The 23,165-nt window shown below is 34.6% G+C and overlaps 1 protein-coding gene across 2 annotated transcripts in view; it reads left to right on the top strand.

Moving 5' to 3' along the window:
• The window catches only part of XPO6 (exportin 6), a 113,684-nt gene that overhangs the window by 52,609 nt on the left and 37,910 nt on the right, over positions 1 to 23,165 (top strand). For both annotated transcript variants that reach the window (XM_003762081.4, XM_031962829.1), the window contains exons 9-11: positions 905 to 1,014; positions 19,159 to 19,267; positions 22,185 to 22,277. In XM_003762081.4, coding sequence (XP_003762129.1) covers positions 905 to 1,014; positions 19,159 to 19,267; positions 22,185 to 22,277 — 312 coding nt within the window. The remainder of the gene's footprint in view (positions 1 to 904; positions 1,015 to 19,158; positions 19,268 to 22,184; positions 22,278 to 23,165) is intronic.

Here is a 23,165-nt window from a genome sequence, read left to right as displayed (position 1 = left end):
TAAGAGGGAGTCTGCTTCAGAACTCAGGATATAAGAGGATTTTATCTAGTATTTATATCTGCTGAATGGCCCTATCTTCCTGTACAGTTACTTACATAGATATACTTTGTTTCTCAACTCTTTTTGGTTAGACCTTGCCTAGCATCTGGCTTTAGGCTCCCGTCATGGTTCTCTTACTGGATTGAGAGGCGCTTCATTTAGAGGGTCTTCATTTAGAACACCTGTTGGATTCAGGCCTATTATGGAACTTTCATTTTGTTCCTTGACACAACTCTTCTCTTTGTGCTGGTAGTATTCAGATCTGATTATTTGGGGCTTGAGTTGGCTTTCTTGATGGGATCCTAACTCACAATCTCTGCATAGTTCTGGTTATATTTTTGTACACTTGTGGGTCAGATAGATGTTTGGTTTTCTTTATCATTTCTCATTGATATCATTTATCATTTAGGGTCCTTTTCACATATTTTCTGGGGTGTGTAGAAGAGTTGAACTTTTGGGCAACTTTTTACATTACCCACTTAATCAGAAGTCCTAAATTCAATTCTGTACCTTTTTTTTTTTTTTAAAATTCACTGAAGCAGACCTTTGGTTTTAGAAGATTTATTTATTCTCCTTTATAACACCCCTTCTATATAATATCTATTAAAGGAGTTTATCCATAACTGTGTATAAAGCTTTTAATTAAATGGCTGTCTAGAGAAGAAAAAATTAAGAGACTGTTTTTACAAAAATGAATTTGTTTTTTGATTTCACATATTGGGGGAATATTTGTTTAGGAAGTAGCATGCTTTTGTTTTTAAATTTTTAAAGGAAGAGTAAATATTTGTGGGGAATTCAGCCTTTTACAAAATAAGCATTTTCTGTTTTTATTAATTTCATTTTCTGTATTTCTTTTGAATTATAGCCTACCCATGAAGGTTACTTCTCTTGTTTGGATATCTGGACTCTTTTTTTGGACTACCTGACTAGTAAAATTAAAAGTCGTTTGGCAGATAAGGAAGCTGTACTTAGCAGGTAAACAACAAAACTACTTATTGCTAGAAGTTGAAATGGCATTCATTAATATTCCTTGTAGCCTAAAAGAAGTGACATAGATGAGACTCTGTTGTTAGACGAGATCATGTTAGCTTAAAGAAGAGTGATGCCATTGCACATATTTTCCTTAAGTCTTATTTCTTTATTTACCTCCCCTTAACACATTTCCCAGTTTTTCTTTTTAGCTCACCAACATGATATTGAATTGTCTTGTGGAGAAATTCTTGGAGCTAATGCAATGCATTCTTTTATGGTTAGTTGCAAGGTTCAGCCTGCTAGTTAAACAGACAAATTCAATCGAAGGATTTACAGACTCTTAAAATATGACTTGACTGAATTTTAGAATATCTACATATTAGAAGATTAATACCTTAGTATTTTTTAATTGATAGAAGCTTAATAAACCTCTCCATGAGGTGAACAAGAACTAATTTGGACACTTATGAGATGATAATAAGAAAGAAGCAAGAGGATATTGTTAAAATTTTCTATCAGACTAAAAATATTGGCTCTTGTCCACTGTTGTCCCAAAAAAATCCCATTACAATGGGATTTGTTTAGATTTTGTTCAATTAGCACTTGTCATAATTTATTCATAACCCATTTACATAGAAAATACTGGGTAGATACATTGCTTAGATGTGAAACTGGCTTCCATTTGAATGGATTATCTTCTAAAAGTAGGGAATTCCTTTTTGCTGGAATTGTGCAAGAATAATCACTTGTTAAGTGTGCTATAAAGGGGATTCCTATATGAAATGACAGTTTGAACTAGGTGACCACCAAGGCCAAATCCATCTCATATTTTAGACTTGTAAATGAGGTTATTGGAATTAGGTGCTGTAAAACTATACTTAAAAAACAACCACCAAGAGTAATTATTACACAAATATTAACATTTATTCCTTTCCATACTCATAAAATGCTGCCTTTTAATTACAAAAAGGGAAGTCCCAAGTTACCATAATGTTGGTTCAGATGTGGGTTATTGCAAGTATATTCATGTATCAGAAACCCTTATTGCAAAACAGCAGTTCCTCTCTCTGGCTGATGATCTTTGAAAAATCATTGTTGGTTGATTCTTCATTCTCAGAGAGGACAAAAATGACATTACTATGTTGGAGTTAAGATACAGTTTATCTGACTGTGACTGATCAGACCAGTGCAAGCTTAGAAAACTGCCACAAGTCAGGCACACAAATAGTTCATATGAACATTTGGAGTGGAGATGTCTCTAAATTTGCTCATCTCATGTTTCTTTTGAGCTACTGCAGTTTGCTCATAGAGTATAGCACTTTTTCTGACGCGGGCATACTGAGTAGTACCGTACTAATGTCTTCCATGTAATGACAATTGATTCCAATTTTCTTCAGGGAGACCTTGAGAGTGTTCTCCTATTGCTTCTTCTGACCTTTATGATGAACATTTGCCTTGTGTAGGTTTTTGGTAGAGTACTCTTATAGATGAGCATGTAATTGGCCAGCCCATGGAGTTGTTTTTTTTGCAGTCAAGTTTGAGTGCTTGGCAGTTCAGTTCAAGAAAAGACCTCTTCAGACTTGCTAAATCTGAAGTCCAAATGGAAATTATTGTTTCCTGACATGATCCTGGTGTACTGTCCAGATTTCACAGGCATAGAACAATGAGGTCAGCAGTTCTGTAGACCTTCAATTTGGTAAGACAGTCTAATATCTCTTCTCTCCCATACTTTGGAGCCTTCCAAACACTGAACTAGCTCTAGTAATGCATGCGTCAACTTCATCATCTATGTGGACCTTCTTAGAAAGTGTATTGTCAAGGTAAGTGAACTTACCTGATCATTCCATGGATGAAAGGATGGATGGTGTAGTCCTGGTGATGGCATGCCAAAATTAGCACAAACAGCAGGGAATCCATCTATATATTGTTGCATCTTAGCTTCAGAGGTTGCATTAAGAGTACATTAATCACTTATGAACGGAACGTCATATACCAACTCTTTTTCTACTTTAGTGATGGCTTGTAGTCTTTTCAAGTTAAATAATTTACCATTATCATGGTAGACGTATGCCATTTTCGTCCTTGTTGAAGGCATCAGATATCATTGTTGAAGGCATCATGCTTGAAAAGCATGAGAGCAAGCACACATCCTTGCTTCACTCTGTTGGGGACTGGGAAAGCATGAGGACATCATTCATTATCCAGAACCCATGCCAGAGTGCTTAAAAATCATTAATGTTGAGATGGAGTCAAGATGGCCAAGTGAAAACTAGCACTTTTGTCTGCCTTAACTCTTTCACATTCTCCTCTTACAATGATTGATAAGAGTGCATCAGTTCAAATTCTAATCAGGAAAACCAAGAAAAAGTGAATTTTTTTGGCCTATGATATCTTAAGAAAGCAGATGAAGACTGTCTGCAGACATTGAGGTACGGCCTGGCCGGGAAGCACAGTGCAATTTCATCAGGAGTACCACACAGAAGCCTAGCATCCAAGGACATTAAGAAGATAGAAGACCTGAACTGAAAGAATTCTGCCTCTCTGCTGGTCCTGGAAACAGGAATAGATGCCATCTGACACCTCTCTCCCACTAATTACCTGATTCCAGGTCACACATTCTGTCAGGAGTGATTGTGATTGAGAGGGAGAATACCTACCTGTATGAGGAACAAGAAACAAATTCCAGAACCATAGCCATGTAGCTTTGAGCCCAAGAAGGGGAAACTCAGTCCTGATCTTTAGCTTTGAACATAAACTTATGGTGGAATAAACCAAGGTAGAAAATCAAAACAAAAGGGAAGCCTCCAATTCATTTGCTGTCAACCAGCAGTACATAGCTAGTGCTGCTGAATCCAGCAGCAGTCAACAGAAAATTAACCATAAGTTAAGAAACCAAACCAATTCTATCAAATTGAAGTCAGAAACTTGCAGACCAGATAAACAGTGAACAAATTGACCTCTTCCTACATCACATCACTTTGGAAATATTGTAACTTACAGACTCCCAACTGCGAACTCTGAAAGTAGCAGGAGGATATAAAAGAACAAGCTCAGGACAGATGCCCTTGCATCAGGTTAGCAGAGCCCAGCACTAACCTAAAATCCAAAATCAAGAAATGAGCTCGAAGAACCAGAAAATATAAAAAAGAACAGGAAGAGCTATTATAATGACAAGGAAATGTAAGACATAAACTCAGAAGGCAATGATTTGAAAACATTTACAAGAAAAGCCTGAAAGAAAAATGCATATGGGACACGAAAGACCAACACCATTTCTGAAAGAGTTAAAGAGATTAAAAACAAAACAAACAAACAAACAAACAAATCAAAAACCCAACACCATTTTATATTAATGTTAATCTTATGTTAATCTTAACATTAATGTTTAGGTTTTTAAATTATTCTATTAAAAAAACTAATATGATTCTCTTTGTCACAGTTATGTAGAATAGCTGGGTTTTCTTGGTTCCAGAATTGGGTTTTAGAAGGGTCTTCCTTCTATTTGAGAAAATATTAATCAACTTATAATAATTGATTTTGCAGATAAATTACTGTACAGACTTTGGAGTTTGAAAAATGCTGCTCTCTCCTGATTACAATGGTGATAGGATTTAAAATACCAGAACCATTTTGCTTCCTGAAAAACGTTTGGCCTCTGGAAATGCTTAGACTTTTATTTCCCTCTTAACTTTTGTCACTGATGGTCTTGGTTGTCTGTTTTGAATAGGAATTTCTCTCGTTGTTGATAATCTGTTTCTCATCCTAAATAAGTTGTGATTCTATCATCACATTAGGTATTCTGGGCATTAGCTTTTCTTTTCTTTTTTTTTTTTTTTTTTTTTTAAGTTTTGATTTATCTTGTTAAGTGAGCATATTACCTGCTGTGATATTTATTGCTACTTTGCATGACCCTAGTTGTTTATATAGTTTCTGCCTCCCTCCTCCTCACCTAAGGTTTCAGAGGTCTTGAGTAGTCTCCCTAGCAGCTTAAGACAATCAGGAGACTCCTTATAGTGTTAGTACTGTTGCAGTCAAATGAAAAAGTGATAAAGCATTGACTAGACAGGCCATCAGAAGTCCTATGCACAGATACTACAGCTATAGTCTTGCCAGGGGACATCTCCCCGCAACAATTAGTCAATAGAACTCCCTAGATAAAATATATCTTTTTACTTTGAACGTCTGATTTCTTTGCAGTATTTATCTCAAAAGGAAAAATAGTTTATAGTAATTATTATATTGGTAATCCCAGAGTTTAATACATTTTTGTTTTCTCCAAACTGTTTTCTAAGAAGCAGCAGTACAGAATGACGTGTCCATTCATGTTTTTGAAGTTAAATTTTAGGAAAGAGTTTTAGTAGCAACTGCTGCTTGCAGGATGTATTTTTAAATGTTTTCTTGTCATAATTTGAAAATGTAGGTGTGGTTATACCACAAGCCCTCACTGACATCCTGTCCCTTGTGGTTTAAAGTTTTTATTTCATGTCTTAGGCATTATAGTATACAAAGGGAGCAGCCAAGAGATATGTGTGGCACATGACTTATTCTAGAAGCTCAGAAAAAACTGGAGTTGTTAAGGTACTTATATCACAGAGATGTCATAGTGTTGATCTTGTTGATTGACAATAATATATCAATCCATTGTTTAGAAATATTGTTTCATCATTTCTCTGTAGTACCTAACATTGCTGACCACACTCTCTGGCTAGATATGGCTTCTTTGCACTTTTTTCTCTTTTGTTGTTCAGTTTCTAGTCATGTCCAACTCTTCGTGACCCCATTTGGGATTTTCTTGTAGACGTATTGGAGTGGGTTTGTAATTTTCTTCTTCAGCTCATTTTACAGATGAGCAAACTGAGGCAAACTGAGGGCTTACTCAAGGTCATGCAGCTATTAGGTGTTTGAAGCCAAGCTCTTTCCAGTGCTCTAGCCACTGTACTACCTTGCTTCCCTTTGTTGAAAGTTGAAAGTAAGCAGTTTAGATGGCAATTGACAGTTGCTGCATTTGTCTAATTTTTTTGCCTGGTGAAGACCAGGCAGCTATATTTTAGAGTAATTCTTTATCCTCTCTAGGGAAATTAAGGCAGTTTGAGGCCTCTGGATAACTGAGTGCTGGGTTTTGGACTCAGGAAGGCTCCCAAGGTCAAATCTGGTCTCATGAAGTTTACTAGCTGTGTGATTCTGGGCAGATGACCTGATCCTGTTTGCCTCCATTTTCTCCTCTGTAAAATGAGCTGGAGCAGGAAGTGGAAACGACTCCAGTAGCTCTGCCAAGAAAACCCCAAATGGGATCATGAAGAGTTGGACATGACTGAAAACAATTGAACAGCAAAAGAAAAAAAGTTCAGAGAAAGTTAGGTCTAGCCAGAGAGAGTGGACAGCAAAGTTAGGTGCCTCAGAGATACTGAGGATAAAGATGGAGATTCCTCCATTAGATTGGGCAATTCAAAGCATCATTGGTAGTTTTGGAATGGGCAATTTCAGCTGATTGAAGTTAAAAGGCAGATTGTAGAAGGTTCAGAATTTAGTGAGAGGAAAGGAAGAGGAGGAAGTACCAGTGTAGTGGAGGCACTCTGTTCGCTCTAATTTTGAAAAGGCCTTTGGCTGAAAAAAAAAAAAAAAAGAGAATAGAGAGATATGTGACAGAGATGATAAGATCCAATGAGATTTCAGTCATTGGCTAGTTTATACCCATTTACACCTGTCTGGGTTTGTTTATGCTTATTTTTCCTCCTTTTGTTTGAAGAAATCTTTTTTTGTATGACCACTCTGCTGACTTTTGATTATTAAGTTTTTGTTTTTGGCTAAGTTTGTGTCCAAACTTCTTTGTTATTGCTTGTTTAGACTAGGTATATGAGAGAATTATGTGAAAACGTTATATAATTTGTTGAGTATTATATAAAATGTAAGGCATTGACTTTCTACTTTTCTTTAGCTAGCTTCAATATTATGGTATAGATTCCAGAACTTGGAATCACGGGGCTTGAATTCAAGTTCCACCTTTGCTATTTACTACTGTGTGATGTTGGTCACATCTAGCTTTCCTGGACCTCAATTTCCTCATGTGTAAAATGAAGATAACTGATGACTGATAAAAGTCGCTTCCAGCTTAGGCACTTTGAGTATAGCATTTTAACATAGATGGCAACATAAAAATCTCACTACTTATATTTTCATTTAATTAAATACTTATAGATGGCCTAAAATGTGGTTATTTTAGTAACTCATTCATTTTCCTAATTTTAGCAAAATGTGGGCATTTTGACTCATGTGGTTAAAAAGTAACTCCAAATTCTGAAATAAATAGAGGTGTTTTTTTGTTTTGTTTTTTTTTTGTCTCCTGTTGTTCATTTGCCATATGCAAACCCTATTGTTATTGACATATATACAATACCACAGTTTAAAGATACAATGAAGACACCTTCACTAGACACTTCAAAATTTGTCAGTATCTGGGTCTTCCTAAATGTTGCCTATTTTTACTTAATGCTTATTCAGAATTCTAGGAAAAAAGTAATAACTCTTTTAGGTTCTACGTAAAAATTTAGTATTATTAATCTTATTGGTGCCATCCTGATAACCTTATTGTGACTTGTCTTTTAGTCTGTTACTATGTCCCATTTCCATATTGTGTACTATTTTTTTTCTTGGGATATAAGATGGACTTAATTTTAAAAAAATACAAAAACAAAACTTACTTGAAATAATGCTTATTTAGTAGCCCATTAGAGGCAAAGTGGTATAGTGCATGAGAGTAGTGGGCATGACATCAGGAGAAATCTGGCTAAAATCCTGATCTGACAGGATTCCTAGATTGTCATTATAGAGGAATTATTTATATATCTTTTGAATTTCTGTTTTCCTATCTGTAAAATGAAGATAATACTAGTGGTAGTTATTACCTTTGAGGTTCACAGTTTTTATCTCCATCACTTAGTTTAGATTCTTTTTGTGTGTGTGTGTGTGTGTGTGTGTGTTGTAGGTCATTCTTATTCTATCAAGTTTTAGTACCTGCTTCACAGCTTTCCTTCCTGCCACCTTCCTTCATAATCAGTGTACTAAAGTATACACATTAGCTTTTTGATCACCTTGACCTCTTAGTTAGAAATGCTCCTCAACTTTCATGTTCTTTATTTCTTCACTCCCTCTAAGCTACCCATAGATGATAACAGAGTAATCTCACCATTATTCATAATTGTATGATCAATTCCATGAAGATGTATCTTGATCATGAAATTTCTCCTATCCTTCTATCTCCCTTTTAGTCTCATTGCTTTCAAGTTTATTTGTTCTTATCATGACCACAAAGCCTTTTCTTCCAGTTTATCACAACAGTCTTATTTTGTTTTTTTTCATCTCAACCTTTTGGTCAGCAGTATGTCACCCTTAAATTCCTTGTCCTGGAGTCCTATTACCACTTGTACCTTGTCATATTCCCAACCCAAGATATTAGTCACACCCATTACCTCTACTTGAATGCTACTGAATGAATATTGCAAAAGAAAGCCCTTTGACTTTGCTGACTCGATCTGCTAGTAGTCTAATCTCAGCCCTCATTGCTACATGATTATTATTTTTAAAATTCTTCCTTGATTGACTATAACATGTTTCATAGCAGCAGTTCCAACTTTTTTTGTCATTTAAATAATGTCTTTTCTCCTCCTCAATAAGAGATTGAGTCTCCGACTTTGCTGTTGTTGGGTTTCCAGAATACTACCTTGGGTTCTAAGATTTTTGAAACAACTTTTTCAATCTTAGGAGTTGTAGGGAGCCATTGGAGGTCTTTGAGCAGGCATTAACATATTCATCTTGATAGCTGAATGAGACATAGATTGAAGTAAGGGAAGACTTGAGACAATGACTAGTTAGAAATCTGTTGGAATAGTCTAAACTAAGAGGTTGTGGAAAACTGAATCAGGCTGTTTGGTAGAAAGAAGGGGGGACTATAGGAGCAGTGTTGTAAATATAAAAACAAGATTTTACAATGATTAAATATGTAGGCTGAATATGAGAAGTAGAGTTTCTGAGGAGATACTTGCACAATAATGAAGAGTACCATGAGCAGAACCAAGAGAAGTCATTTATGGTACAGTGACAACAATATTGCTTTAAGGACAATTTTGAGTGAATAAATCTTTTTGAATATTTTGAATACCCAAATTAAGTTTGTAGTTAATATGAACTTGTAAAGGAAGACAGTATCTGTATCCAGGGTAAGACTGGCAAATAGAAGTATGTATAGAAGGATTTAACATATATAGATAGGGGTGTGTGTGTGTGTGTGTGTGTCTAATGATAGGCATCTCTAGAATTGGGGAGGAGTGGAAGGGAATAAAAAAAGGGAGAAAAATTACATGATAACTTTATTACATATTTAAAAAGAATATCAAGTTGTGCATGATGGATTTATATTTTCATGTATAATCATCTTTTTTTTTTTTCTTGTTATAGAAATTCTTGTTTTATGTCCTAAATTAAGAATAAAAAAGATTAATGTTAGCTTTGATTAGGATAATTCAGTTCAGTTCAGTGATGAAGTCAGAAACCAAATTGCAAAGAGAGAATTAAAAAAAAATTCTGAACATTTATCAAATAAAAGAGTATTGCCATGTACAGAACAAAACAGAAAAACAAAGATTGTCCATGAAATTGTGAGTCTGTTATATTCAGTTTCCTTTTCTTTTTACATGTATTGCAAATTCAACATGAAACTTTCAAAGCAATATTGCTTGTTTGTAGTTTTTTTTCTGGACTTTTCATTTAAAGACTATTGGTTCTTTTGCTTTCTTTATTTCTTTCTTTCTTTCTTTTTTTTTTTTTTTTTTTTTTTGACTACTATATCTGTAGCACCCCTTGTCTTTCCATCTTAAGATGGGGAAAGAAAGGAAAGAAAAACAAAATTCTTTTTAAAAATCATAAATAATTAAATAAAATTGATTGCTGCACTGGCTGTATCTGAAAAATGTATGTTTTGTTCTGCCTCTCATGTCCATCTTGTGTCAGGAGAGTTTTTTATAATCAGAACTTTGCAATTGTGGTTGAATATTGCATTGATCAAGTTCTTAAATCTTTCAAAAGTTGTTTTTCTTTATATTGTTATCATTTAAATTGTTTTCTTGGTTCTGCTTGCTTCATTCTGCAATAATTCATACAAGTCTTCCCATGATTCTTGGAAATGGTTCCATTTGTTATTTCTTAAGTATATTACTGCATTACAGTGATATGCCATTTTTTCAGCCTGCCTCATTTATGGATACTCCATTAGTTTTCCAGTTCTTTGCCTTGCTACAAGAAAAGAATCTGCTAAAATACATTTGACATGTCAGTTTTTCTTCTTTGATCTTTTTGGACTGAAGTATAGGCATAGTAGTAATTTCATAATGATCAAGAAACATGGACAGTTTAGTGACTTTTTGTCATGGCTTCTCATTACTTTGTAGAATGGCTAGATCAGTTCACAGCTCCACCAACAGTGCATTAGTATAACATGCTCTATACCCTAATTGTTTTGTTGAACATATCAAATAATTAATTGTAAGGATGGGATGAGGTTTTTTCCACTGACCCAATTACAGAAAACATTGTACAGAGGTGTTAAATAATAATGCTAAGAGTTGTACCTAATGCTCACTATGTGCCAAACACTGAACTGAATACTTTACAAATATTATCTCTCTTGATTCTCACAACCACCCTAGGAGACAGGTGCTGTTAGTTATCCCTATTTTACAGTTAAGGAAACTGAGGCAAACAAAACTGAAGTGACTTTCTTAAGCTCACACAACTAGTGGGTGTCAGAGGCTAGATTTAAATTTAGGGCTTGCTGACCCCATGTCTGAAGTGTTATTCATTGTTGGTAGCTAACCTTCTCTGCTGGTAGTTCATTGGTTGTTATGTTGTTAGGGCCTTTGGTATCCTAGGTGGTTGAGATAACTGCAGTTACTTCGTGGTGGTTGTGAGGATTAGAGATGATAATGTCTAGTCCTCCATCTTGTTAGAGAAAGCTCTTTTTTGGCTTTTTCTTTCCACTTCCGGTACTTAGCACAGTGTTTCATCAATTTTGGTAGTAATAATAAAGATAAGCATTTAGTTTTTATTAGGGACTAATGATTTTCCTACTGCTGCTTTAAAAAAAAAATACAACTACATTTTGAGACTGTTCTCATTTGGCACATTTTTGTGGATGAATTATCACCTGTTGCTCAGCATGTAAATGCTAAAAATGTCTCATTTTATGAACTGAAGTGTTTATTAATAGCTTAATGGAAATTATATTAAGATTTTAGGCTGAGTTAAGGTAGCTAACTAACAAGGTAGATAGAATTTTGAGCCTAGTATTAGAAAGACCCGAGTTCAAATGTAGTGTGTAGACACTTATTACATGTGTCTGTCACATAGCAGGTATTTAATAAAGGATTGTTTCCTTTGTTCGTTCTCTCTCTCTCTCTCTCTCTCTCTCTCTCTCTCTCTCTCTCTTTTTCCCCCCCACTTCTTTTGAGGCAAGTTCTTAATGTTCTGCCTTTTTTTTTAAGGTATTGTGAATGGCCCTTAACCTCTTTAGCTTCATGAATTTATAGAGGAGAAAGCTTATTGAACATTTATTCCTTTGATAATTAATAGGGCTGGTACTTTCATGATTTTATATAGCCTTTGAAAACATTGTTCCTTAGCTATTCCTACACTTGTTCTTGATGGAAATCTTTGGGATCTTGGGACTTGAGTCATACTTGTTGCATTAAATTGATTAAACTTTGATTCATGGTCGGTCTGTGCTGCAGATTTGTCTGTGCTGCAGATTCGTCTGTTTTGGAGTCTTTCTCATCTCTTTGCTCTAGCTGAAGGAAATGATAGATGATACTAATAGGATCCTTATCTTTGATTCAGTGCCCTCTGTTTCTGTTTGAGTTAGATAGCACTTCCCTATACAATGCCAATCTTCCAATTTTTACCTGAAAACCAAGATAATTTAGAGAAAATTTCATTATTCTTTAGTTTTGCCAGTAAACGTGCTCAATTTTTTCAGTCTAAAAAGACTTACAATTACAGTTGGGGAGAACATGAAGATATGAATGAATATATACACACACACAGGTAGGTGTGTGTGTGTGTGTATGTGTGTAGTGTACACAGACATGGATGTAGAGAATAATGTAGTATACACATATATATGTATGTAGGGAATAAGTAGAGAATAAATGGCAATAAATTAAAGGTAGTTTGAGAGAGACTTCTAGATCTCATTAATTTAGCCCAGGTCTTTCCCCTTAATTTTAATCTTATATTACCAGTTGCCTATTAAGATATTTCAGACTTGTTATTTTAGTATGCATCTCAAACATAAAAAAGACCAGACCTAAACTCATTTTTCCCCCCACCAAAATTGCCTTTCTCCCAAACTTCTCAGCACTTTTCTGCTTGTCTCCCATGTTGATAACTTTGGCCTCATTCTCAAATTCTCACTTTCCCTCAGTTCTCCCCTTCCCCCCATATAAATAATTTTCAAATCTTGTAATTTTGATTTCCAAAACATTTTTTGAATCTGATTTTTTCCCACTCATATAATTGCCACCTTATGTAAGACTTTCATTTAAGTCCTCTTTGCTCTTTGCCTAGGTTATTGCAATAGCTTTCTCTTGGTTTTCTGTTAAAAGATCTTTTCCTTCTCCAGTCTCTCTTCCACATACTTGCCAAAGTGATTTTCTTTAAGATTTGACATTGTGATTCTTCTAATCAACTGCAATGACTTTTTATTAAATTGTAAGCTTTTTTCCCTCCAAGGCAATTGGGGTTAAGTGACTTGCCTAGGGTCACACAGCTAGGAAGTGTTGTATCTGAGGCCAACCTAGAAAAAATAACAAAATTCATATGGAAGAACAAAAGGTCAAGAATTTCAAGGGAACTAATGAAAAAAGTCAAATGAAAGTGGCCTTGCTGTACCTGATCTAAAACTATATTACAAAGCAGCAGTTACCAAAACCATTTGGTATTGGCTAAGAAATAGACTAGTTGATCAGCGGAATAGGTTAGGTCACAGGACAAAATAGTCAATAACTATAGCAATCTAGTGTTTGACAAACCCAAAGACCCCAACTTTTGGGATAAGTATTCACTATTTGATAAAAACTGCTGGGAAAATTGGAAATTAGTATGGCAGAAACTAGGCATGAACTCATACTTAACACTGTACACCAAGATAAGATCAAAATGGGTTCATGATTTAGGCATAAAGAACAAGATTATAAATAAATTAGAAGAACATAGGATAGTTTACCTCTCAGATTGTGGAGGAGGAAGGAATTTGTGACCAAATAAAAACTAGAGATCATTATTGATTACAAAATAGAAAATTTTGATTATATCAAGTTAAAATGCTTTTGTACAAACAAAAGCAATGCAAACAAGATTAGAAGGGAAGCAATAAACTGGGAAAACATTTTTACAGTTAAAGTTTCTGATAAAAGCCTCATTTCTAAAATATATAGAGAATTGACTCTAATTTATAAGAAATCCAGCCATTGTCCAATTGATAAATGGTCAAAGGATATGAACAATTTTCAGATGATGAAATTGAAACTATTTCCACTCATATGAAAAGGTTCCAAATCACTATTGATTGGAGAAATGCAAATTAAGAGAACTCTGAGATATCACTACACACCTCTCAGATTGCCTAAGATGACAGGAAAAGATGACGAATATTGGAGGGAATGTGGGAAAACTGGGACACTGATACATTGCTGGTAGAGTTGTGAATGAATCCAACCATTCTGGAGAGCAGTTTGGAACTGTGCTCAAAAAGTTATCAAATTGTGCATACCCTTTGACCCAGCAGGGTTACTACTGGGCTTATACCCCAAAGAGATACTAAAGAAGGGAAAGAGACCTGTATGTGCCAAAATGTTTGGCAGCCCTTTTCATAGTGGCTAGAAACTGGAAAATGAATGGATGCCCCATCAGTTGGAGAATGGTTGGGTAAATTGTGGTATATGAATATTATGGAATATTATTCTTCTGTAATAAATGACCAGCAGGATGAATACAGAGAGGCTTGGAGAGACTTACATGAATTGATGCTGAGTGAAATGAGCAAAACTAGGAGATCATTATATATGTCAACAACAATACTGTATGAAGATGTATTCTGATGGAAGTGGATATCTTCAGCTTCATCATTCTGCCAAAAGTGGGATCCATGACATAAAAAAAGTTAAAAACCCATTCTGCTCTTTCCATATGACCTCAACTTCTGGTGCCTTTCCTTTCAGTTTATATTATTTATCTACTTAGTATGTATTCGTGTGTGTGTGTGTGTGTGTGTGTGTGTGTAAGAGAGAGAGAGACACATAAAGAGAAATAATGATTATCTCATTTCTCTCATATTAGAATGTAAGCCTCTTCCTAGAAGTGCTTGTTTTATTGATTATTTTTGTATCCCCAGTGCCTAGCAAAATGCTGAACACATGCATATTTACTTATTGACAGAACTGGATTTGGAAGGGCCCTCATATAGGACATCTTTTCTTTTTACAAAAATTGGAAATTGAGAATTAATAGAGGCTATTTCCTATATTTGCTGAAGTAATGCTAGGTAGAAAAACTCGGTGGAGATTATTCTTAATTTTGTATTATTCTTGCCCTATGGCTTGAATAACACTTTTCCATTAAACTATTTAGCTAGTCAAGAATAGTATAGCCTTTATCCTTTTTTATTGAGAGGACCAAATTTGAAACACAATGATTTAGAGTATGTAGTAGTGTTTTTTGATTGTTAACATTTTTGGCTTCTTTTGCCATAAATATATGCCAAGATGCTTTCCTTTTGTTTACTAGACACACTTAAGAATGCAATGAAATTACCCTTTCTCTTAAGCAATTCTTTCTTTTCTCTGAAGGAATAGAGAGGAGAGTGGAGGAGGGTAGGAAATATTGAAAAACTCTTATATTTAGATGTTTAGTCTTTTTACTGGAAAGGAATGTAAAATACTTTCTATTGAAAAGTCTCAGTGTTATTATGCTTTTAAAAAGGAAAGAAAACTTTTCATTAGTCTTTGATTTCTAGGATCTGCAATGAATGTGCCTGCTGATGATTTTTATACTCTAAATAGATTATTAACCCTAGTGTTTATGACCTGTTAACTGATAGGTTAGAAATGAATAATGTTGAATTGGTTGAAAGACTTGTAGTGTAGCCAGGAAAGACAATACCACATAATTTGTTGATTTTAGTTGAATAAAAGGTTGTCTTTTATTTATGAAATTATTATTATTATTATTTTTAGCCCATCAGTACATTCAACAAGTGTAAAGATTTGATTGTCCATCTTTGTGTTGTTGTTATTAAGTACTTACTTTTCTAGGCACTGGGGATACAAGTATATTAAATGAAACAAGCACTCCTAGAATAGGTTCCCTTCTCTGTGACACTGCTACTATTCTAGTGCTGGCCCTCATCACCTTATACCTGGACTATTGTAATAACGGGCTGTTGAGTCTGCCTGTCTTAAGGCTCTCCCTGCTCCAATCCATCCTCCATTTAGTCACCAAAATGATTTTACTAAAGTACAAGTCTGACCAATGCATTCTCCTACTCAGTAAACTTTAGTGGTTCTCCATTCCCTTCAGAATTAAATACAAAATTTTCTTTGTGGTGTTCAAAGTCCTTCATAATCTAGCTTCCTCCTGCCTTTCCAATCTTTTTTCATCTTCCTCACGTATTTGATCAGTGACCCTGATCTCGTTGATGCTCTGTGAAGAAGACATTTCATCTCTTGATTCTGGGTCTTTTTTCTGACTATCCTCCTTACCTAGAATGTCCTTCCTTCTCATCTCTGCCTATTGGATTCCCTGACTTCTTTTTAAACCCAACTAAAAGTCTCTATTTTAGATTGTGAGCTCATTTAGGGCAAGAATTGTCTTTTAGTGCTTAACAGAATTTCTGACATTATTAACAGGTGGTTAATACATTTTTATTGACTGACAGATAATAGAATTTGGTCTTGACAAAGAAAAAGAATACCTAATTATCACAAACTGAATGAAAGGGGAAAATCAGGGATAATGCCAAGGGATTTTGAAATGAAGAGAAAGGGGAAAGAGGAAGCTTATGATGAGTGGCTTCAGTTTTCTCAGTAAAGTAAATGAAAAGGTCCTTGGTTGAGGAGACTGGAGAAGTAGGAAATGTTTGGCCTGAGAAATGAAAGAACTGGATAGTTAACTGTGGAGAATGAGTAGGAAATTGATTAGAGTAATAAAAGGATAGGTCCTTGTTAAAGTTAGATAGCATATGGTTTTTTTTTTTTAAATTATAACTTTTTATTGACAGAACATATGCATGGGTAATTTTTTTTCCCATTATCCCTTGCACTCACTTTGGTTCTGACTTTACCTTTCCCTCCCTCCCCTAGATGCCAGGCAGTCTTATATGTGTTAAATATGTTATAGTATATCTTTGATACAATGTGACATGGTTTTTAAACTTTTTTTTTTTTTTTTTTTTTTTTTTTTTACAATAGCCTTTAATTTTCAAGATACATACAAAGGTAGTTTTCAATACTCACCCTTGTAAAACCTTATGTTCATATTTCTCTCTCGACCTCCTTACCTCCCCCCTCTCCTAGACAGCAAGTAATCCAATATAGATTAAATATGTGCAGTTCTTCTATACATATTAACAGAATTCTCATGCTGCACAAGAAAAATAAGATCAAAAAGGAAAAAAGGAAAAAGAAGGAAAAAAGCAAGGAAACAAGAAAAAAGGTGAAAATGCTATGTTGTGATTCACAGTCAGTCCCCACAATCCTTTCTCTGCATGCAGATGGCTCTCTATCACAAGTCTATTGGAATTGGCCTGAATCATCCATTGAAAAAAGCCACATCCATTAGAGTTGATTGTCTTATAATTTAGTCATTACTGTATGCAGTATTCTCTTGGTTCTACTCACTTCACTTAGCATCAGTTCATGTAAGTCTCTCCAGGCCTTTCAGTATTCATCCTGCTGGTCATTTCTTACGGAACAATAATATTCCCTAACGTTCACATACCATAATTATTCAGCCATTCTCCAGTTGATGGGCATCCACTCAGTTTCCAGTTTCCTGCCACTACAAAAAGGGCTGTCACAAACATTTTGGAACAATGGGTCCCTTTCCTTCCTTTAAGATCTCTTTGGGATACAGGCCCAATAGAGATATGATTGAATCAAAGGGTATGTGGTGTTTCATAGCCCTTTGGGCATAAATAAGGAATATTTGTACCCAGTTAAAAGACTTGTGTGACTTTCCCTACCTCTGTTTAGCTGCAAGTAAATAGAGGAGGCAGATGGTGGATGGTAATCTAGGGTTGAGGTTTGGCAAGGGATGGAAGGTGATATCACTAGAGAATCTGTATAGTTTTTCCTGTATTTATTTTGTGTGGGTACCAAGTAGGGCCTTTAAGGGCAGTTGGTGAAGAGTCCTGGTTAGGCATCTATGCATGCCCTCTCCTGAAGGGGGAATTAACACATCTCAAGCCTCTTTCCTTTTTTCCATTTCACCATTCTATCCTTTTGTATTGATTCTAGACAAGTCATTTATTTATTCTCTGTATGCCTCAGTTTCCTTAGTTGTAAAATTGGATTCAGAATAATATCTGTTGTCCAGGTTGTTGGGAGAATTAGAGACATTTGTAAAAAAATAATTTAGCACAGTGCCTGGCATACACAATCCTTAAAAAAACCAAAAAAACACCCCCCAAAAAAACCACCTTTCCTCATTTAGAATTCTTTCTCTGATTTTATTCTTGACAGTGCCCCATCCCTCCTGGGATGACTTTTATAGACTTTTGGCTCTTTCCTAATTTTTTACTCTCCTAAAAAGTTTAGAGGGTATGTTAGACAATACGTGGCTTTTCTTTCTTTTTCTCTCTCTCTCTCTCTCTCTCTCTCTCTCTCTTTCTCTCTCTCTTTCTCTCTCTCTCTCTCTCTTTCTTTCTTTCTTTTTCTTTCTTTCTTTCCTCTTTTAAGATTGCCTTTCCCCAGAGCTTACATGCTTTGTATTTCATTAGTCAATAACAGTTCCTATTATTACCCTTCTCCAGTTTTTGAAGAATGATGAAGTTAGGTTCACCTTGGGGCCACAGTAATGAGAATGCTTGAATTGAGAATCGGGAAAACCTCTTTTGTATATTTACTGTGTGTCTCTTGGCAAATCACTTAAAAACCTTTCCTAGCTTCAGTTTTTTTGGATGTAAAATGGAAAAGATAATAACACCTACTTCACAGAATTGTTGTGATGATCACAGTGCTTTCTAAACTTAAAGGCATCTATATAATAATGATGGGTATCATCATAAAGCTTAAGTTAGAAGTTTATTAGTCATTAGCTTCTGACAAGGAATGGTCAAGCAGGTGTCTAGAGAATTGAATCTCTGTATCACTGATAATCATAATTAACATTTATATAGTACTTTAAATTTTACAAAACACTTTATATTATATAATTTAAACATCATGTATCTATGCCAGTTTGTGATGTATTTTCTGAATGTCTCTAGTTCTTTGATCCCCCTTTCCCTCTGGTTTTTTAAATTTTTTCACATGCATGTATTATCTTAATGTATAATATCTCTCTATTCTCATTTCCTTTCATTTATCTTGTCCCATTTCAGGAAGGCATACTCATTTTGACCTATAGTTTAGTTATGATTCTCACCAAATTTCAATGATCCCTATGACATAAACTTTCCCTCTTATAATTAGGATATCTAGTTCACTCTGTTTATTTACTAGTACTTTTTACATTTGGTGTGTGGACATTTTGAGATTGTAGATTTTGGTTGGCTTTTCTTTAATTTTTCTTTACTATATTACTAGATATCTCTATATTATTTTTCTTCAAATACTGTAATTGCTATTTTACCTGGTATTTTTCTTAGTAAATGCATGTAGTTAGTTGTTCTTCTTTAGGGTTATTTTGGGTGTTCTTTTGGAATAAAGCTTAGTGAATTGTGACCTTTTTCTACCTCATAAAATTGAAACCTTGTAGATCTGGCCTTCCAGAATTCAGGATTCCATTTATTTTTATCCATTGGGTACTTAATATTAGATTCCAAGAACCAAGGGTGAAAGCAATTCTTTTTCTACCTTACATCTAATTTTCTTTTTCTTTCAGGTACAAAGATGCCCTGGTCCTCTTGCTTACTGAGGTATTGAATCGAATACAGTTCAGGTACAACCAGGCACAGTTGGAAGAGTTGGATGATGAAACCCTTGATGATGATGTAAGTAATACATTGTAGAAGACTTTTTGATTATTAAAATTTCAATATAATTAGTAATTAATTTAAATCACTAATGGGAATCTGCAAATTTTAATTTTTTTTAGCATGGGTAGAGTATTCATTTTTAAGCTTTTTTTTTTTTTTTAATCTGCTCTTAATTTGGTTTTGTAAGCATTTTCAGCATACCATGAGTGGGAGTGGAGAAGCATTATTTTTGAGAAATATGTTGGGTTATGTGAGAAACGTCAGTGGATCTATTTTTGATATGAGTCTGCCCTCTACTGCTACAGTTTGTCTGTATACCAGATATGTCTCATTTTCTTATGTAATTCTTGTATGTATATGTTTATAAATTGAATCCCCAAAGAGTTTTTACTCAGTGTTGGTGCATTTTCTGTTTTGTGGCTCTTAAATGCCATATTTGCTCTTTCTCCGATTCCTTTTCTGGTTATCCATGTACTTTTTAAAAAAATTAGTTAATTAAAATATATACATATATACATATATTTTAAAAAACCTTTTTATCTTTCAAAACATATGCATGGATAATTTTACGACATTAACATTTGCAAAACTTTGTGTTCCAATCCCTCCCCCCCATTTTGACCACTCCCTCCCTAACATATATAAGACTACATGTTAAACATGGTAGAAATATATATTAAATCCAATATATGCACACATTTTTATACAATCATTTTGCTGCACAAGAAAAATCAAATCAGATCAGAAAAAAAATGAGGAAGAAAATAAAATGCAAGCAAACAACAACAAAAAGAGTAAAAATGCTATGTTGTGAAACACACTAAGCGGTCTGAATCATTACATTGTTGAAGAGAGCCAAGTCCATCAGAATTGATCATTGTATAGTCTTCTTGTTGCCGTATATAATGATCTCCTGGTCCTGCTCATTTCACTTAGCATCACTTCATGTAGGTTTCTCCAGGTCTCTCTGAAATCATCCTGATGGTCGTTTCTTACGAACAATAATATTCTATATCATTCATATACCATAACTTATTCAGCCGTTCCCCAATTGAGGGGCATCCACTCAGTTTCCAGTTTCTAGTCACTACAAAAAGGGCTGCCACAAACATTTTTGCACATGGGAATTCCTTTCCCTCCTTTAAGATCTCTTTGGTCTATAAGCCCAGTAATAATGATTAATCTTTTATACCACTTAAAATATGCAAATTGCCTCTGGAAAGGAGCTGCATTATATTTTCATCTACTTTGACCTACTGACTACCTTGCATTTTTTATTTTTCTGGGAAATACTGATATAGAAATACTGATGTTAAAAATAAGATTGGTGTGAGATAGCCAGAAGTGCAGTGGATAGAGCACTGGTCTTAGAGTCAGGAGGATCTGCCACTTGACACTTAGTAGCTGTGTGATCCTGGCCAAGTCACTTAACTTCAGTTACCTCAAAAAATGAACAAAAAATAGATATTTAGGGGGATGGAGAGCATTGGAAACATTGCCTAATTTCCTAAATGTTAATTCAACTAGCTGACTTCCTATCCAGCTCTGGGTTTAATTTATTGTCTATCAGTAGCTCCTCTCCAAGATCAATATGTATTTTGATGTCTTAACTTGCACATTATAATCAGATGAATATGCAGTTTTTATCCACTTGGTTTTTCACACAGTGTGGATAGTGAATTTTATATACAAAATGATCTTTGAAAGTATGCTTCAATCTACTTATGATACTCAAATCCTATACCACTCTCTTCTGCAAGGCTTTTGAGCTCATTGTAGAGGCTTTGTGGTGTGCTGTGGTTTGATAGAGTTGGCACAGTACTCTCTATAAAGAGTTACTCCTAAGAACCATTGCACTCGACGATCTAGAATGTTGACAAATAACTTTGATGAATATATGTCTCTTGTGTTAAACCTCACTTAATATTGATAATCAGAGGATTTTGGGGAAAAGTTATTTCTGTGGTTTCTTCTATTGAGAAATCCTGTTTCATTTTCATACATGGGAGATAACTTGCTGAAGAAGAACTCTTAGACTTCAGCTTTGTTCTGTTGAACTAAATATGTTTTTTGGCAGTGAGGGATAAACACAGAGATCTTGTAGTCTGTATTTCTCACCTGATAGTCTTCTTTAGAAAATTATATGCAAAAGTCTACGTGGTTATTTTCACATTTTTATTGATTATGTCTTCATATTTTAGTGTTTACTGCTCTTTCCAACAATGAATTGCCATGTCTATTTCTTTACAGAGCATATTCCATGCTGAAGTGATAGAATCCAGATATAGTAGTTCCATTGTAATTGATAAGGATAGGTTGCAATACAGATTTTGATAAATCTGTTCGGTTTGATGTCTTTATTATCATTTGAGTTTCCTTCCTAAATAAATACCTCTTGCAAAATTGGTATTTGGAGAATCTTGGGAGAAAAGAATGAAAAGAGGAGGTGAGGGGAAGAGACTAGAATAAGAATTAATTAGCCACTTGCTTTTAGTATTTCTGATTATTTTAAACCATCTCTGAGGTTTATTTAGTGCTGCTACATCACATCTTCTTGGCCCAGAATGAAAGTAACTGTAGCTTTTGTGTATCTTTATAAAAAAACCTCATAGTTTTAGTTATGTGATCTTGGGAAGGTTAACAATTTATGAAGCCCTTTATAAAAATAAAAATTGCTTTTTTGTAATTTTCAGTGTAATAGAATTGCATATTAGGAAACAAAGCAAATATTTTGGAATTAGTTATTGGTTTTCTGTTATAATTAATGTAATTTTTTTTTTAAAGGACCAAGTAATGTTATATGTGATTTTTCATTTGATTTTTCATTTGATTTAAATTTTGTCTGTAAATTCTATGGACAACGTGCAAAAGGACAAATGCTTCTAGTTACTAGTCAGTTTTGGAGAATTCATTCCTGTATTTCTTTTTATAGCAACAAACAGAGTGGCAGCGGTACTTACGCCAGAGCTTGGAAGTTGTGGCCAAAGTCATGGAGCTCCTTCCCAGTCATGCGTTCTCTACACTGGTAATTAACCATCTGGGGAAAAATTAGTAGTCACTTTTTTATCTTCACTACAGTAACATGGCAGAGAGGATAAGGAACCCAGAACTGAGGCTTTAGCCCTGGTTTTGAAACTGACTGACTGCTGGATCTTTGGACTGAGTTTGTATATCTCTAAAAAGGAAGGATCTGGAGTTCATAGGTCTTTCTTTTTATAAATAGTCTGATTTACAACATAAATAATACATTTAGGATAGCTTTACTCCTGTGTACATAGAAGAATTTGGATTTCAACTTTTATAAACACATTTTCTTTTGTAGCTTTCTGGACTGAGAGAGTATACCTTACTGTTCCCCTAATTATATGGGAGAGAAAAAAGTTAACTATACCGTATCCTATTCAGGAGTTGATTGTACAGCATTGCATTCCTGGTGTGATCCTTTATGGTTATTTTGATTTATTGGGATCTTTAATCACATGACCTAATTTAGTTCCTGTTGAAAGCAATATTGTATGAAAAGATCATGTTAAGTCCATATCATCTTCTAAAGAAAGGAAACAATAAAAATGTATACAATCAGCTTTTATGTTACCTTTTTAGCTATGAGGTTTCTTGTGTTCTTTTTCCTAGGGAATATTGTGTTTTACTTTGTCTTCTGCTTTTCTTAGTTTCTATTCCATTAAAATACTTTTTTTCATCTCATTGTAAGTGAATAGTAAAGTAATTTATGAAATGAAAGGTAGCCTCATCTCCAGGTGGTAACAAAATTAGCAACAGAAATGGACTTTTGAATAAATGGACCTCTCTCTTGTCACTTTGTCAGGCTTCTCCCCCCATCAGAAAGTTGAGTTGAGTCATCAAGTGATTTTACTTAGTTTTGGTGGAGAACTTGTAGTCTGAGGTAAACCTA

The sequence above is a fragment of the Sarcophilus harrisii genome, chromosome 1 (assembly GCF_902635505.1).
Source record: "Sarcophilus harrisii chromosome 1, mSarHar1.11, whole genome shotgun sequence".
NCBI lineage: Eukaryota > Metazoa > Chordata > Mammalia > Dasyuromorphia > Dasyuridae > Sarcophilus > Sarcophilus harrisii.
Note: the sequence above shows the minus strand (reverse complement) of the source record. Positions and strands in the feature narration are given on the sequence as shown.